Genomic DNA, 14610 nt, shown 5'->3' with positions numbered 1-14610 from the left:
CTTGAATATGGCAACTTTAGCTTATTTATTGGTTCTAAGAAGTTTTGTTTGTGATTTGTTTGTTTTGATTCCTTCTTTTTTTCTGCCTAAACAATATTATGTGTGAATAGAATAACTGAAAAATTTCCCCTTCCTTTTTAATTTATCCTTTATTTCTTTTTCTTGCCTTTTGAACTTACTGGATCTTTTAGTACTATGGTGAATAGAAGTGGTGAAAGCCAAGGGTGAAAACTTTCAGTCTTTCACTAGTAAGCATGATGTTAGTTATACTTTTTTTTTTTTTTAGATGCTCTATATACAGTTGAGGAAGTTTCCTTCTACTCTGACTTTGCTGAGAATTTTTATCATTAATAGATGACTTTTATCAAATGCTTTATATATTTTAAAATTTTCTATTTTTACTATTTTAATAGTAAAAAAATCTATTTTGACTCCTTTTACTATCCATTTTCAACTCAACTTTCTTAGGCACTTGTAAGTGGTCATATCAAATTAATCTACTTCCACAAATAAAGAACTTACCTAATTTCAGCCAACATGGCTCAGTTTCAGTAGGTGCTTCCTTTTGGTCTTCCTCATGGACGCTTGTTTTTATGATTTGTTTTCTAGAGTTATAATAGGATGAGCAAATTGTAGACCATATAAATATACATTCTGATATACTTTAGGAATAGTTTATTATTGACTACTGCTGACAAAAATTCTGATTTTCAATATCATTTATAAATTGACTACAATCTACTGAGTACTTTTGGAGAAATACATAGAGGCAAATAATCAAAGAAACCCTTCATATCACGCAGACTTATCCACTTTGTGTGTCTGTTTAAGTGGTTACTTGCTTATTTCTTTGTGTTTTCTGTACAAAGGAAAGTAAGGAATATCTAAGTTTTCATATTCAGCAAACAAAATAACAGTAAAACAAAGAAGTCAAACTAGGAGGGTGGACTCAGTTTGATAAGATAGTTCATATCTGTTTTGTTATGAGCAAATAATCACTAAAAAATCCCCCAACTTCTGTCTTTGTAACTTGACTGAAATAGATTAAAAAGATCATCATATTCTAAAGTTTTTAAGGTGTTTATTTTGGAACTTTTATGTAATGACCTACTAATTCCAGGTACTTTAAAAAAAAATAATAAACAGGGGCGCCTGGGTGGCTCAGTCGGTTAAGCGTCTGCCTTCAGCTCAGGTCATGATCCCAGGGTCCTGGGATCGAGCCCCGCATCGGGCTCCCTCCTCCGCAGGAAACCTGCTTCTCCCTCTCCCACTCCCCCTGCTTGTGTTCCCTCTCTCGCTGTGTCTCTCTCTGTCAAAGAAATAAATAAAATCTTTAAAAAAAATAAAAATAAAAATAAAAAATAAACAAATTATATGTTTTAAAAGTAAAGGTTACTGCATTCAAGTTGAGTTTGAAGGGAAAACATTAGTTTGTATGATTAGTTTGTATGGAAGAGGATAAAGTTTTCAAGAGTTACAAATATTCATATTTAATTACTCTGCTGAGACCTAAAAAGCTTCAAATGTCTGACCTTGAATTTTACTTTCTTCTTAGACTTAAAAGTTAAGATTTAGACATGTGCAAGGTAGAACTAAATTTTTAGAGTACATTATTGGAAAATATCTTAAAGCCCTTCTATTTCTAAATTAAATGATGCTGTGGTACATATGGCTTTTGTTTTGGGTCTATTTTCATTTTTCTATGCAAATACAGTTATTTTATATTCAGATTATTTTAAATGAGTTTTCTGACACCCTTGGAGTCTGGATAATGAAAATGTTATTTTCTATATTAAAACCAGTGTGGGTTTTATAGTGAGTTAGTTATATGTTTGTTAAAGGCCAAATGGCTATTTCATTACAGTAATTATAAACACACATACAATTTCTCACGTTTCTACCTATTTTAATGGGTAAATGCAGGCATTATTAGTAAACTTCTGATATTCTGCTACTTATTAAGCTGCAAATTTTTAAAAGTTGTACTTTGTGAAATTCTCCGATAATAAACCAACCTTTCTTTCTTTTTTTTTTCTTTTACATTCCTTTTTACCTCTCTCCACCCTCATTCCTCCACAGTATATATACCTTTTTGTTTCTCTCTTTCTCTTCTCTATTTTTCTCTTGCCTTTCTCCCTACTTTTATTTTTTTCATCTTTCTTTTTTTCTAAAATCCCTTTTTTTTTATGACTTCCTCTCATGTTTCTATTTTCATCAAAATAACATTTGATAGCAATACTCTTGCTCAGTGTTCATCAAACACTCTGATGCATACATGCAAACATACATACACACATGCACATGCACACACATACACATAATTTAAAAATAACTCTTCATTCAGTGGGGAAATGTATTCTATTTCTTCATTTAAGTCCTGTATTTTATCAGAGCTGTTTAGAACTTTAGCAATAGGCAAACACTTTCAGACACTGTCCCTATTAGAACAGAGGAAGGGAAGTTTCCCAGTCTGTCTCCCTGTGTCTAACTGAATAGGGATCCATATCCTGTGATGTTCCACCTAATTAAAGCCATTAAAGTCACAAGGTTACTTATAATAGCACTTATGAAGACTAGAGTTTCCACTTTCACTTCACATTTTACCCTCTCCTTAATACCCATGATTCTGTTTTTCTGAATTGTTCTAAGATACTCATGGCTTAGTCTTTAACTGACAACAATAATGGTTTGCATACATGTTTTTGACCAATTCAACAGATTTTATTAAGTTAAAAAGTGGAGTTTTTAAGTAATTGTAGTTTTAAAAATTGGCAAAATTCTTTTACAAACATTTTGCCCCAGTGTTGTTTTCCACTATTATTTAATTTAATTTAATTTAATTTAATTTAATTTAATTTAATTTTTTAAGTGTGGGGCTTGAACTCACGACCCTGAGATCAAGACCTGAGCTGATATCAAGAGTCTGACGCTTAACCAACTAAGCCACCCAGGCGCCCCTCCCCCACCCCCTCCACTATTATTTTTACTAGAAGATCATTATCCTTAAGAATTGATAGTTTGCCATTATGGAAAGAAAAATTAAGGTGCTTCACAGAATCTAAAAACTAATAAAACATTTTAATGAAAAATGTTTGCTACCAACTACTAGTTAAAGTGGATTAGAAGTGAGAAATGTATTGACCTTGTTTACCTTCATCTTTGCACTTTGATAAAGGTCATTTGAACAACAACAGAAAAAGATTATAGATTAAGAAATTTATGAGGGTATTTCCTGTCCCCCAACTTTTAACAGACAGTGAAACTTAGGTAGTACTTTTAGCTATTACTCTTAACATATCTGTTTTTTTTTTCTTTCCAGTAATAGTTTAAGAAAGCCACAAAATTAAATTATTACATGGGAAGAAAAAAGGGTACTGTTAGTTTAAATTAGCTTTATTTATAAGGAAAACACATATTGTACTACATTAAGCCTTACCTTGGGCCCTCTTCTTCATGAATTGCATGCTCCGGTGTCACTGATACTTGCATGCTGGATGATCTTGCACGAATCCGTAGCTGCTTCAGAGCACAATGGTGTGATATGAAGTGATGCAGAAAACAGGAGAACCTTTGTCGCTGAGTCAGCTGCAAGAAGAAGTGATGTGTATGAATGTACAGTATAGGGAGATCTATGAAAGATCTAGTATCTTTCTCCCAAAAGACTCTGTTCCATGATACAAGGAGAATTCAGTTCTTTTTGGCAGCCCTCCACATCAGTTTGGAAGCAGTAAAAACAACCACAAAAACAAGCCTGGTTTCTCAATGTCTTTACTCTCAATATTTTAAGTAACATTTTATTTCTTGTTTTTATTTTACTTTGTTTTTAATAACCAGAAGTAATACCCTTTTCCACTGTCTAGTTCGAGTTCAATGCCATACTAGGAGTGTAGATGAGGATGAATTATAGAGATGAGTTCAGCCACATGTGCCATGCTTGTAATTGTTTTTGGCAAAATTTGAAGTAAAGGCCCTGTATCTCTTAATTCAGGAATGGATGACTTTAAGTGATATTACATCAAGGAGGGCATAGAATCCCAGCAGATGATGTCATTATGTTTAAAAATGAGTATTATTAAATAATTCACACTTTTAATATGGAGAAATTAGGTCATTTTTCCACACCTCCCACAAATGTTCAATCTTAATATCTAAGTAATGAAACTACACAGACAGTGTGATCCATCCTGGTAGGAACAGAGAATGCCAGTTATGACAGGCTCATTGTTTACTTTAACAGGTAATTTGTGGACCGGAATCATTTAATTGTTCTGAGTACATAATTACATGTCAGCAATTTCCAGTTTAATTAAAATGTACAAATCTGAAGATTAAGGGAATTTTTGAATTATTAATCATTTTTCCACTAGGAAATCTTGTTGCTCCGCAGGAGATTTGTCCAGTGTACAACTATACGTATTTTTTTCCTTCTCTTTCGCAGACAGACAATTTTCCCGCAGAGCCCAATTACATGGGCAGCAGGCAGCAGTTTGTTCAAAGGTAAGGCCTATTAAATAACTTTCTCGGCTTCCCCATTTGCATTTGTGTCAAAATTGCTTTGCAAGAGACTACCCTTCAGATTCAAACTCGTAGAGACAACACTTTCTCTTCTTTTTCTTTATATGTATTTCAGTAGCTCCACGTTTAAGGACCCAGAAAGAGCCAGCCTGAGAGACAGTGGGCACGGGGACAGTGATCAGGCTGACAGTGACCAAGACACTAACAAAGGCTCCTGCTGTGACATGTCTGTTAGGGAGGCACTCAAGATGAAAACGACTTCAGCTAAAAGCCAACCACTTGAACAAGGTGAGTGAAGCCTTCCAATGCTTACAAAGTGTAAAGCTTAAGCAGTCATTATAAACCTATTAGTACTAGAGTTGCAGTTTATCACGGTGGAATGGACCATTGATAATATATCAAAAGAAACAGCAAATCCCGAGCTTGTCCCAGACAGAAAGCAGCTATTCAATACCTCAGTAACAACAGAAAAAGGAAGACCATGGATATTAGTCTGTAATCTTCTAAAAATGAGAACTTGACCAAAGTCACTAGATTGTTCGGATCTTTATGGACATTTCCTAACCTTTCCCATTTTGTGTTTTATTAACAAGGAAAATAGGGCATGTATTAGCTAGATATGCACATCTTAATATACTAATTTACAAGATTAAATTTAGTAAATTCACCACTTTTAGGTAAAATGAAAACCTGATTGGAATTTTGTAGCTCTTAGCAATGTTTGTTTATTTTTAGTATGAATTTGAGCTTCAGAGTCGTTTTTCAAGAGTCAAATTACAGCGAAGCCAGAGTTTTGGCTCCTGTTTTGGAATTACATCTAAATCTGCATGGATGTCAAATAAACATGTACTTGTTGACCCTGATAGAGATATAAAAAAGAAACACTTCTTAATAAATACATATTTTTTTTCTAAAAATCTATCTTCAATTTATTTGTTTGATATGCCTTTTTATTAGTTTTGATGTTTTTATTGTTTCAAACACAATGAAATATTTGCTAATGATTCACCCAAAGAGAAATAAGGAACTCTTACATGTAAGACTTAGACCCTGGAAATAAGTTTTTATGTTTCATTATAAAAAATGAAAAGAACTATTGTATAAACCAGATTTCAGAATTACAAATGTATGTTATATTTGTTAATATTAGTTTTCAAAATACTAATGGTATTTAAATATACCTAATATTTATTATTTCAGTTTTTTAATGAGAAACTACATTTAAACTATGTGACATAGTCATTTATTCTTCTAAGTCGTTTCTTGATTGACAATTCATAGAAAATAAATTTTTGCCTGTAGTGCAGTCTGTCATATCACACATACTTCAACAGATACCATGTTTATTAATTTCTCAAATCATGTTGAAATTTTAATACACATGTTCACACATATATAAATTCAATACAGAGATAAATACATATGTTCAGTATAATATATATTTAAATTTCTGCACTGAATATAATTATGCTGGATTTATTTTAAGGTTGGTCTCCCACAAAGCCTTCTTTTGATAAGTTGTAACTGCCAAATATACCATAGCAACTTTCTGTCTAACAATGCAATATTGCGTTTTAAATTATTTTCAGTAAAAGGTATTTGAATGCTTACGGAATATTCATAATTCCTACAAATTTGAATGTTTACTCGAAGTGACTTAAATGATTTTGATGGGTTTTGACTATGTCATATTATAATATGTTAATTTTTTAGACAAATTTTAAATAATGGGTTGTTGGATCTTGATATGTGAATACAGAACCTAACATAGACTCATTTATGTGTGTAATAAAGTGATTGACAGATAATGCATTGACTACTTCTAGTAAAGCCGCATAGAGTAAGTAAAGAGTTTGCATTTATTATATCTTCATGAGAAACTTTTTGAATCAAAAAAAAGCTTATATGCTGTTCACATTAACTCTAAATTTTTTCATCAACCAAGTGAGCAATGTATTTGATGGGAAGGGGTAAGGACCCTTATAGAAAAAGGAAGGGGTTTCATTCATGTCTGAAGATGTAATTTATACTGAAAATCTGTTTTTTCAATTTTGATATTAGAAAATAATACCTTAGGAAGATGGCTGTTGTTCTTAGAAGAACATATATTTGTCATACATTTTAGTTAATGTTACATATAAAACAATTGCTAGTCTAAGAGTGAGAATGCTAATGCAAATGTCTCCTCTAAAACAAGTAGTTTCCACACGTCCTTATTAATAAATATGGGAAAGTTATTAGGAACCTGAAAGCCACACTTAGATAATCTATGAATTATAGGAGAGATACTGACCTCTACTTTAAAACACGATTTTGGAGGATTAGCTAAAGTAGTATTTCATTGGTTGTTTGACTGTTTATTAATTCATTTATTTAATAAATATCTATAAATCCTTTCAATACGTGAGGAAAGTTAGATTCTCTAGGAACATCAAAAATAAACTTGACTTGGAGCCTGCCTTCAAGAAACTGTATGTAACTAGTAGAGATGGGAGATCGCTCTCTCCTTCTCCTCTGTCTCTCTCTCTCTGTCTCCGCCTTCCCCTCTCTCATCTCTCTTCTCTCTCATTTACCTCCAACTCTCATCTTATCTATCTCTATGTCCATCATCTTTTTTCCCTTCCTTCCTTTCTTCCTTCCTTCTTTCTTTCCTTCCTCTTTCTCTTTCTTTCTTTCTTTCTTTTTTTCTTTCTTCTTTCTTTCTTTCTTCTTTCTTTCTTTCTTTCTTTCTTTCTTTCTTTCTTTCTTTCTTTCATGTATCCATGTTTACACCTATCTATCTACCTATCTAGATTGGAGGAGGAGACTAGCATTTACTGGGTTTTTACTATTTACTATAAACAGTGCTAGCTGCATTTCAATGTTAGCTTATTTAACCTGCAAACTCTAAAATATTTATCATTTTTATCCTACATGTAAGAAAACTGAGCTTATGAGAAATTTATTAGCCTGCTCAGCAGGTTGGAGTTTTATCTTAGGTCTAGATATAGCCAAAATTTGTGTCTTTTCTATACAACTTTGTCTCCAAATGGGAGAATTTGTTCCAAATAGACAATCTGATTCATTTTTATGACTAGATATCAAATAAACATTGAAGAGTAAGTTAAAACCTGAGTTCATGTATGCAAACCTTAGGGGAGAACATCAAAATAGCTCATATGCATGGAATGAATTATTCAGTACTTAAAACTTATTAGCCTATTTAGTTTTCATTGCATTCATAAATAGGTAAATAGTGTTACTCTCACATTTACTAGATATTAAGAAATTTTTTCAATACTCTATAGCTGTAAGTAGTGAAGTCGGCATTAGAAATAAAATGATATGCCTTCAGAGCCCCCCTCTTACCCAGTGCTTTATACTATTCACGTAATGAACAGTTTACTCAGAAATAATTTTAAAATGTTTGAAGAAGCAATCAGCCATTGTCTTGGTCAATGTACTCTGTTAATTTATTTGAAAAGCGTCATGAGAAGCAATGCCAAATTAATTCAATGCACACCTATAAAAAATAATTTTCTTTACAGATGAAAGATGATGACAGCCGTATTTAAGCAATTATCTCATGTCGGATTTCAAATATTAAACCTAATTTTTAATACCTTTTAAAAATCTCCTAAGAAACAAAAATAAATTTCCTCTTAGGAGAAAGAAACCAAAAGCTAAACAAAAAGAAACCTGCTTATGAGTCTTTTTCTCTTCCTAAAAATTTGTAGTAGTGCTTTAACACATTTCAATTAAAAAATCAGTAGCATATTATATTTTACAATTTTATATTAATTTAGTTAGCTTCTTTCCTTGTTTAATTTTTTTCTATTAAGAAAAATAACGTTCTATTTCTAAATCAAAATATTTCTTTAACTTAGAAATTAGAATCATTCCAAAAATAATCTTCACATTTTCAATGGAACTTTCTGTGCTAATAATGGTTTTTCTCTGCAAATGACTTAGGCCTTTGAGATTTCACATTATTAGTTCAAATGTTACTTTTTTCTTCTCTTTTGCGCAGATTCTTCCCATTTGTTCTATTCCTGATAACTGTGTTTTTTTGCTTCCATCATCCCAAATATACAACACTAGTATATGTTACTCATTTTTTTAGCAAATAGGTGAATTTGGGATGTTAATTGAAGGGGTGATACACGGCACTAAACTGGGGATAGCTTTAAGGATTTTATACTAATAAATCCTCTAATAGAAAGAGGTTATTTTAGTTTCTCTTATTGGGATTTAAAAAATTCTCAAAGAATGTACTTAGTTTCTTTCTATTTGTTTGCATTTTTGTGCCCGCTTCTCTATTTGTCAATTAGATTGTCTCCATACTCCCTTTGTCAAATATTAATTCTAAGTAAGTAGGTAGGTAGGTAGGTAGGTAGGTAAAGCAATCCACTTTGACTTCTTTAAAGAAGTACCTGTACCTCTGAATTTCCGTCCACTTGGCAAAGTATTTTGCTTGTTAGCAATAACTTTTTCGTCTTTAAAAAGATTTAGTAAGCCTTCCCTAAAATTCAATAGTCTGTACTGATTCCCAAATAATAAATGTGCAGTGTTCAAAACGCATTTTTGATGCATTTCTCTGAGCTCCTTATTTCTCTGATGATTTCTCTGAGCTCCTTATTGCTAGCTTAGGACTGTTCTCAATTTTTCAAAGATAATCAGTCTTCTGCTATCTTTATAGTTGACTGAAACCAGGTTCTTGAAGCCAGAAGCTAGTGGACTAGCATCGCACATTGTAAGTGTTGACAGCCTTTGCTAGCCATGGCAGTGGAAGGATCACCATTAGGGAATCTAATGCTCCTCTTAGGGGACCCCTGTTGGTCCCTTCCTCTGTAACTGGATTCCAGGACTTTTCTGATCCTCAGGAGTTGCTTCTTTTAAATTCTCTCTCATTTCTCCTTTTATTTAATTGCCTTATATATATATATTTTTTTCTATTCAATTCTGTGCTTCCCCAGTCCTTTTGCTTCTGCTAGAAAACCTGACTTCTTAAATTACATTCTGGGTACAAAACATTTCACAACGAATCCGTGATTAAAATCTAATAAATATAAAATCAGTAGAAAGTTGAGAATAATAGAAATACCAAATAAGCCAGATTTGCTCCAGTGAATTCAGTTTTAAAACTAAATTACATCTTAAGGGTTGCCTTCCCTCTTCCCAGAGGACATTCTGGAAAACTACAAAAAGTAAAGCTAATGGATTTTTGTTGTTGTTTTTGTTGTTGTTGTTCCTTTTTTTTTTTTTTTTTTTTTCCCTTCAAGTCAGTCCTTGAATTTTGCTTGTGGGCCCCATATTCAAAACAGGATTAGGCTAGTTTAAAGGACTGCGGTATTTGTTAGGTGATTTCAGAGTTTGGCAAGGCTCTGAGCCCCACTCCTTCAAATCTCCCTCCCTAATTTACTGCAGAATGACTGCAGTTTCACCATATTTCTAATTATGTCCAGAAAGGAAAGAGTTTAAAGTTTCCACAACCTAGGGACACCTGGGTGGCTCAGTCAGTTAAGGGTCTGCCTTCGGCTCAGGCCATGATCCCAGGGTCCTGGGATTGAGACCCACATCGGGCTCCTTGCTCAGAGGGAAGGGGAGCCTGCTTCTCCCTCTGCCTGCTACTATCCCTGCTTGTGGGGTCTTTCTCTCTCTCTGGCAAATAAATAAGTAAAATCTTAAAAAAAAAAAAAAAGTTTCCACAACCTATACTTTGCCATGAAGGAATGATTTAAAGAAGTAGCAGGGAAATGGGAGAATAGAAGGTGAAGCTCTTGTCCACCAAAATAGGAGTGGAACCATGCACCCAGGATTTGGGAGGGGGTTACTGAGACAGGATTAGGACACTGAACACAACCTTGACCTACTTTGCAATTTCCCCTAGAACTGACCCGAAATAGGAAAGTACCAGGATAGTACTTTTTATTCATTCTCAAGCTTCCATTCTGTTTTCTATGCTGCACTGTGGTTACTGCAGCCCGGACCCTTCCAACCCATCAGTGTCTTTTCCCAGACCTTCCCATGACAGGCAACAGCAAATCGCTTCTACCTGAGTAAGGACACGGAGGTGATGGCGACGTCCATCCCCTCAGCAGCCATCTCGCAATCTCTGAAAATAATTTTTAAAGAAATGCTGCTGTAAACTTACTAATAGTCAATTTGTCTTAGGAAGGAAATGGAAAATTACTGCCATATATGGGGGTGGGGAGAAGGAACTGTTGAATATTTAATGCCAGGAAGAAATCACTTACAAATTTTTAAAGGCACTGCTGCTTTATGATTCAGATATGTGGCATTTAAGAAATTGTATTATTTTCCAAGAATTATTATTTTCAAGCCCTATAAGTTTTTATTGGACTGCATTTTTTAAGAGCACCTTAATATCAACTTTTTCACCTTCTTATGCTGTCTTTTAGGACTCGCAGAATTCATTTGGCTTTACATTTTACTGGATAAAATATTCCCCGAACTGTGAGCAGCTTCAGCTTATTTTTGATTACCAAACTTTGCAAATGTCCCATAGTTCACCTAACTTTAAAAGTTTCAATGACATCTCTTTTTGTCGTGTGCAAACATCTGCTTCTAGAATCCAGCAGCTGGTATCATGAAAATAGAGAGATTTTATCACCCTCACATTTGTTCTCATCGTAAAGCCTCCCTAACAAGTGTTGCATGATTTACTATAGACTCAATGTGATTTTGAGATTCTCTTGCTTTTAGTAAGCACAGCAATGACTTTTGCTAAAACACTCCAATTTGGGAATGTTGGGCCAGTATTTCCCAAACTTTTAAGAACTCATTTTGCCTTGGGGCAGGTGCACCCTTCCCAGAATTACTGTATCTTTCAAACACTCCGATACAACCAGAGGATTTTCCTTTAATGGTTTTTTAGAAGGACAATATTTTTTTTCACTTTTACAAATAAAATTCTATATTAATATTATGCACACTTCTATGAAAATTGGAGTAAAAATCTGTAACCTACGACAATCTAGAATGGTTATCAGTTCATCTGTTAATTAAGAACTGTGAGAAAATAATGTTAATAGGTCTTAAGCTTCTTCTAAATATTTTCCATTATTTCGCTTGAAACACATGTTCTACTATTGCAGGTTCTCTGTTCTTTTGAAAGCCATATACAAAACATTAGGGTAGAAAGATTCCTGAAGTATAATTCCCCTGTTTTGTAAGAAAACAGACAGATTCAATGACTTTAATAGGAGTCTTCAATTAGAGTTAGAGGTAGTACTAATTCCAGGTTTATAATTTGCTGGTCTGGAGCTTTTTGCATCTTTTCATACCATTCCTATAACATGTGATAGAGAGACCTCTGTGTCTCCAAGCAGGTATTTCAGATTTGTCATCGCACTTCGTTGACTTATTAATCTAAAGATGTAAGCAGTTATGCTTGAGAGCTTATTTCTTGATTCTTTCATATATATTGAATAACTATTTAATATGTTTATATATTATATATATTAAATAATTATATTGAATAGAAGCTCTAAAAGTTCAAAAAAATGTATCATACCAAATGTAGGCATCGACTCTACTGTGTTATTTGTCATCAAGCACAAGGGTGCATATATTTCTTGTCTGGGCACAAGATCTACACTTCTCCTAAGTGTGGGTCCCTGATATTTTCTGAGCATACCAAGGAATGATGGCTCCAGGAGAGATTTTCATTCACTCATTTATTTAATCACTTATTTTTTCTTTTAATGAACAACTGTGCCAGGGATACAAAGATGAGTTAATGCACTGGCTGGGTTCTCAAGGAGCTCACACTGTAGTAAGAAAACTTGACATATAAACCATGAGGTTGGTGCAGTGAGAGATATGCCCTGAGTATTCACGCAGTCATGAGAAAGAAAACCCAGACAGGATTTGGAGGATCAAAGAAAATTCTTGGAGAAGGAGACATTTAAGCCGACTGTTCCTTCAGAAAATGTTTATCTCTCTTGGCCCAGTGATGTTTGGGGAGGGAAGATGACCGGGCACTCTCAGAAACACAGATGAAGTGAAACAACGTGTTGGATATATGTGAGTAGGAAGGTGTGAGACTAAGAACGGGGCATATGAGACTGAGAGGTTGTGAGAAGCCCAGTGATGGGACAGCTGACCAGGAGCCATTGGAGGTTCAGGAGTTAACAGTTCAAAGTCTCATTTTAAAGAGATTATTTTTATGTCAATGCCTGGGGAGACAGGGATACACTTAGGAAGCTGGGAAGTAGTCCAAGGCAAGGCAAAATGAGGCCCAGAGTAGTAAAGAACTAGCAGGAATGGAACTAAGTGAAAGATTAAAAACTTTTAGTAAATGACACTACTTTTATGATTATAATAAATTGCTTAGCATTCATTTGAAATTGATTTTGGGATATAAGTTTCTAAAGGGAAAAAAAATAAACATTTGATACCCAAATAAATGGAGTATAACTTGAATTATTTAAGTACACTTATGTGTAATTTATACCACATATGTTAAACTACCACATAAATATTTGAAACTTTCAGCATTTTTTCTAAATGAACAATGCTTATTTGTATGCTGGAATTGACTTACTAAAGAAATTTCACCATTCAAAGATGATAGGAAAAAACAAAAACGAAAAAACTTCAGTTGACCAGATCTTTGAGAGAACTTTTAGAAAATGGTGAGGTAGTGTAGGGCATGGTGTCATAATGAATCTTAGCATCATGACTTGGGTGACTGAGTTCAATTTAACTTTAAAGTGGCAAAGACAGGATGAGGTCACCACTGGGAAAATATTTGGGAAGTAAAAAGAGCTTAGATGAATATCAGAAGAGGCTACTAGAAATTATAGTTTGGTAGTCCACATAGAAGTTAGGAGGTATCAATTTGGAAGCCATTGATATAGAATGATACTTAAAGTATGTAAATCAATGAGAAAGATCATTGGGAGAAAAGAATCCAAGAGATTGGAATCTGGGATTATTGTAAGGAAAGGATCCAGGACAAAATCCTCCAGAACTTAGAAGTTGGGAAGGGAGAAAGTTCAATAATTGTTCCACCTGCCAAGAAATATGTTCAGTATATTCTATGACAATCCCAAATCCAGAGACCTTGTAGGTGACTTATGTGACTAAAAGCTAGAGATTTTAGATTTCATCTCCAGCCACATATAATTGAGAGCCAAATTAAAACAATACATTAAGTTGGATAATACTGTTTCTGTTAAAAACAGGGTGATACTGAGATAGTTCTATTTTATGATTCAACAAACGAGTTTGGAGTAAAGTCCCACATATGTGACCTGGCCTCGTGGGCATAAATATATAACTTCCAGAGCTCACTCGCTTTGAAGGAAGGAACATTCACTTGGAATCAAATGTTTTGAATTTTTAATGTAATTCAGTAACACTTTGTATAGTATCATTATAAATCATCACATATATATGCATATATATGTATATATATCATCATATATCTTAGGTGTTATGTTGTATATTTATTCAACAAATATTCGTTGGGTTTCTGGTATGTGCCAAGCACTCCCGCAAGTGTTGAGGATTGAACAGTAAGCAAAGCAAATATTTCTGTTCACATTGAGCTTACATTCGAATGATGAAATTCTCAAGTGAACTCTTTTGAAACTCACAAAACCCCCATTTTCACAGAACTGATAGTCTAGTAATGGAAGTAATACATATACCAAAAATATAAGAAAATGTAGAAAATAATATGTTATTGATTAGGTACATATAAAAGGGTCTGAGAGTTTCAAAAGGAGGAGTAGAATACTGATAATTATTCAATGAAGTTTCATACAAGAGCTGAAATTTGAGCTAAGACTTAAGGGATGAAAAAGGTTTTTACTTTCAGAGGTAGAAGAAACACAACAAGTACATAAACACATACATGGAATATGGAAAGTGTATATAATATTTGGGTGATAATGAATAGTCCAATGTGTCCAGAGGAGAAGGGACAAAAGGAGAAATGTCAATGAAAACGGGAAAGAGTTGGTCAGTAAGGGAGAGATAAAGTAGGAAAGACATATCATCACAGTAGCCAGAGATAGACAAGAACAAACATTTTGATTCTTTAGAGAAATCCAAGAAAATGAGGCTCAAGGAACAGCTATGGAA

At 33.7% G+C, this 14610-nt stretch overlaps 1 protein-coding gene across 3 annotated transcripts in view; it reads left to right on the top strand.

Annotated features, from left to right (window-relative positions):
- Positions 1 to 14610, top strand: part of PCDH17 (protocadherin 17) — a 98411-nt gene that overhangs the window by 31641 nt on the left and 52160 nt on the right. For 2 of the 3 annotated variants that reach the window (XM_032402900.1, XM_032402903.1), the window contains exons 2-3: positions 4439 to 4497; positions 4631 to 4803. In XM_032402900.1, coding sequence (XP_032258791.1) covers positions 4439 to 4497; positions 4631 to 4803 — 232 coding nt within the window. The remainder of the gene's footprint in view (positions 1 to 4438; positions 4498 to 4630; positions 4804 to 14610) is intronic. The other variant, XM_032402902.1, reaches the window with a different exon arrangement.

The sequence above is a fragment of the Phoca vitulina genome, unplaced genomic scaffold (genome assembly GCF_004348235.1).
Source record: "Phoca vitulina isolate PV1807 unplaced genomic scaffold, GSC_HSeal_1.0 scaffold5, whole genome shotgun sequence".
NCBI lineage: Eukaryota > Metazoa > Chordata > Mammalia > Carnivora > Phocidae > Phoca > Phoca vitulina.
The sequence above is the reverse complement of the archived record's forward strand: the minus strand, read 5'-3'. Positions and strand labels throughout refer to the sequence as shown.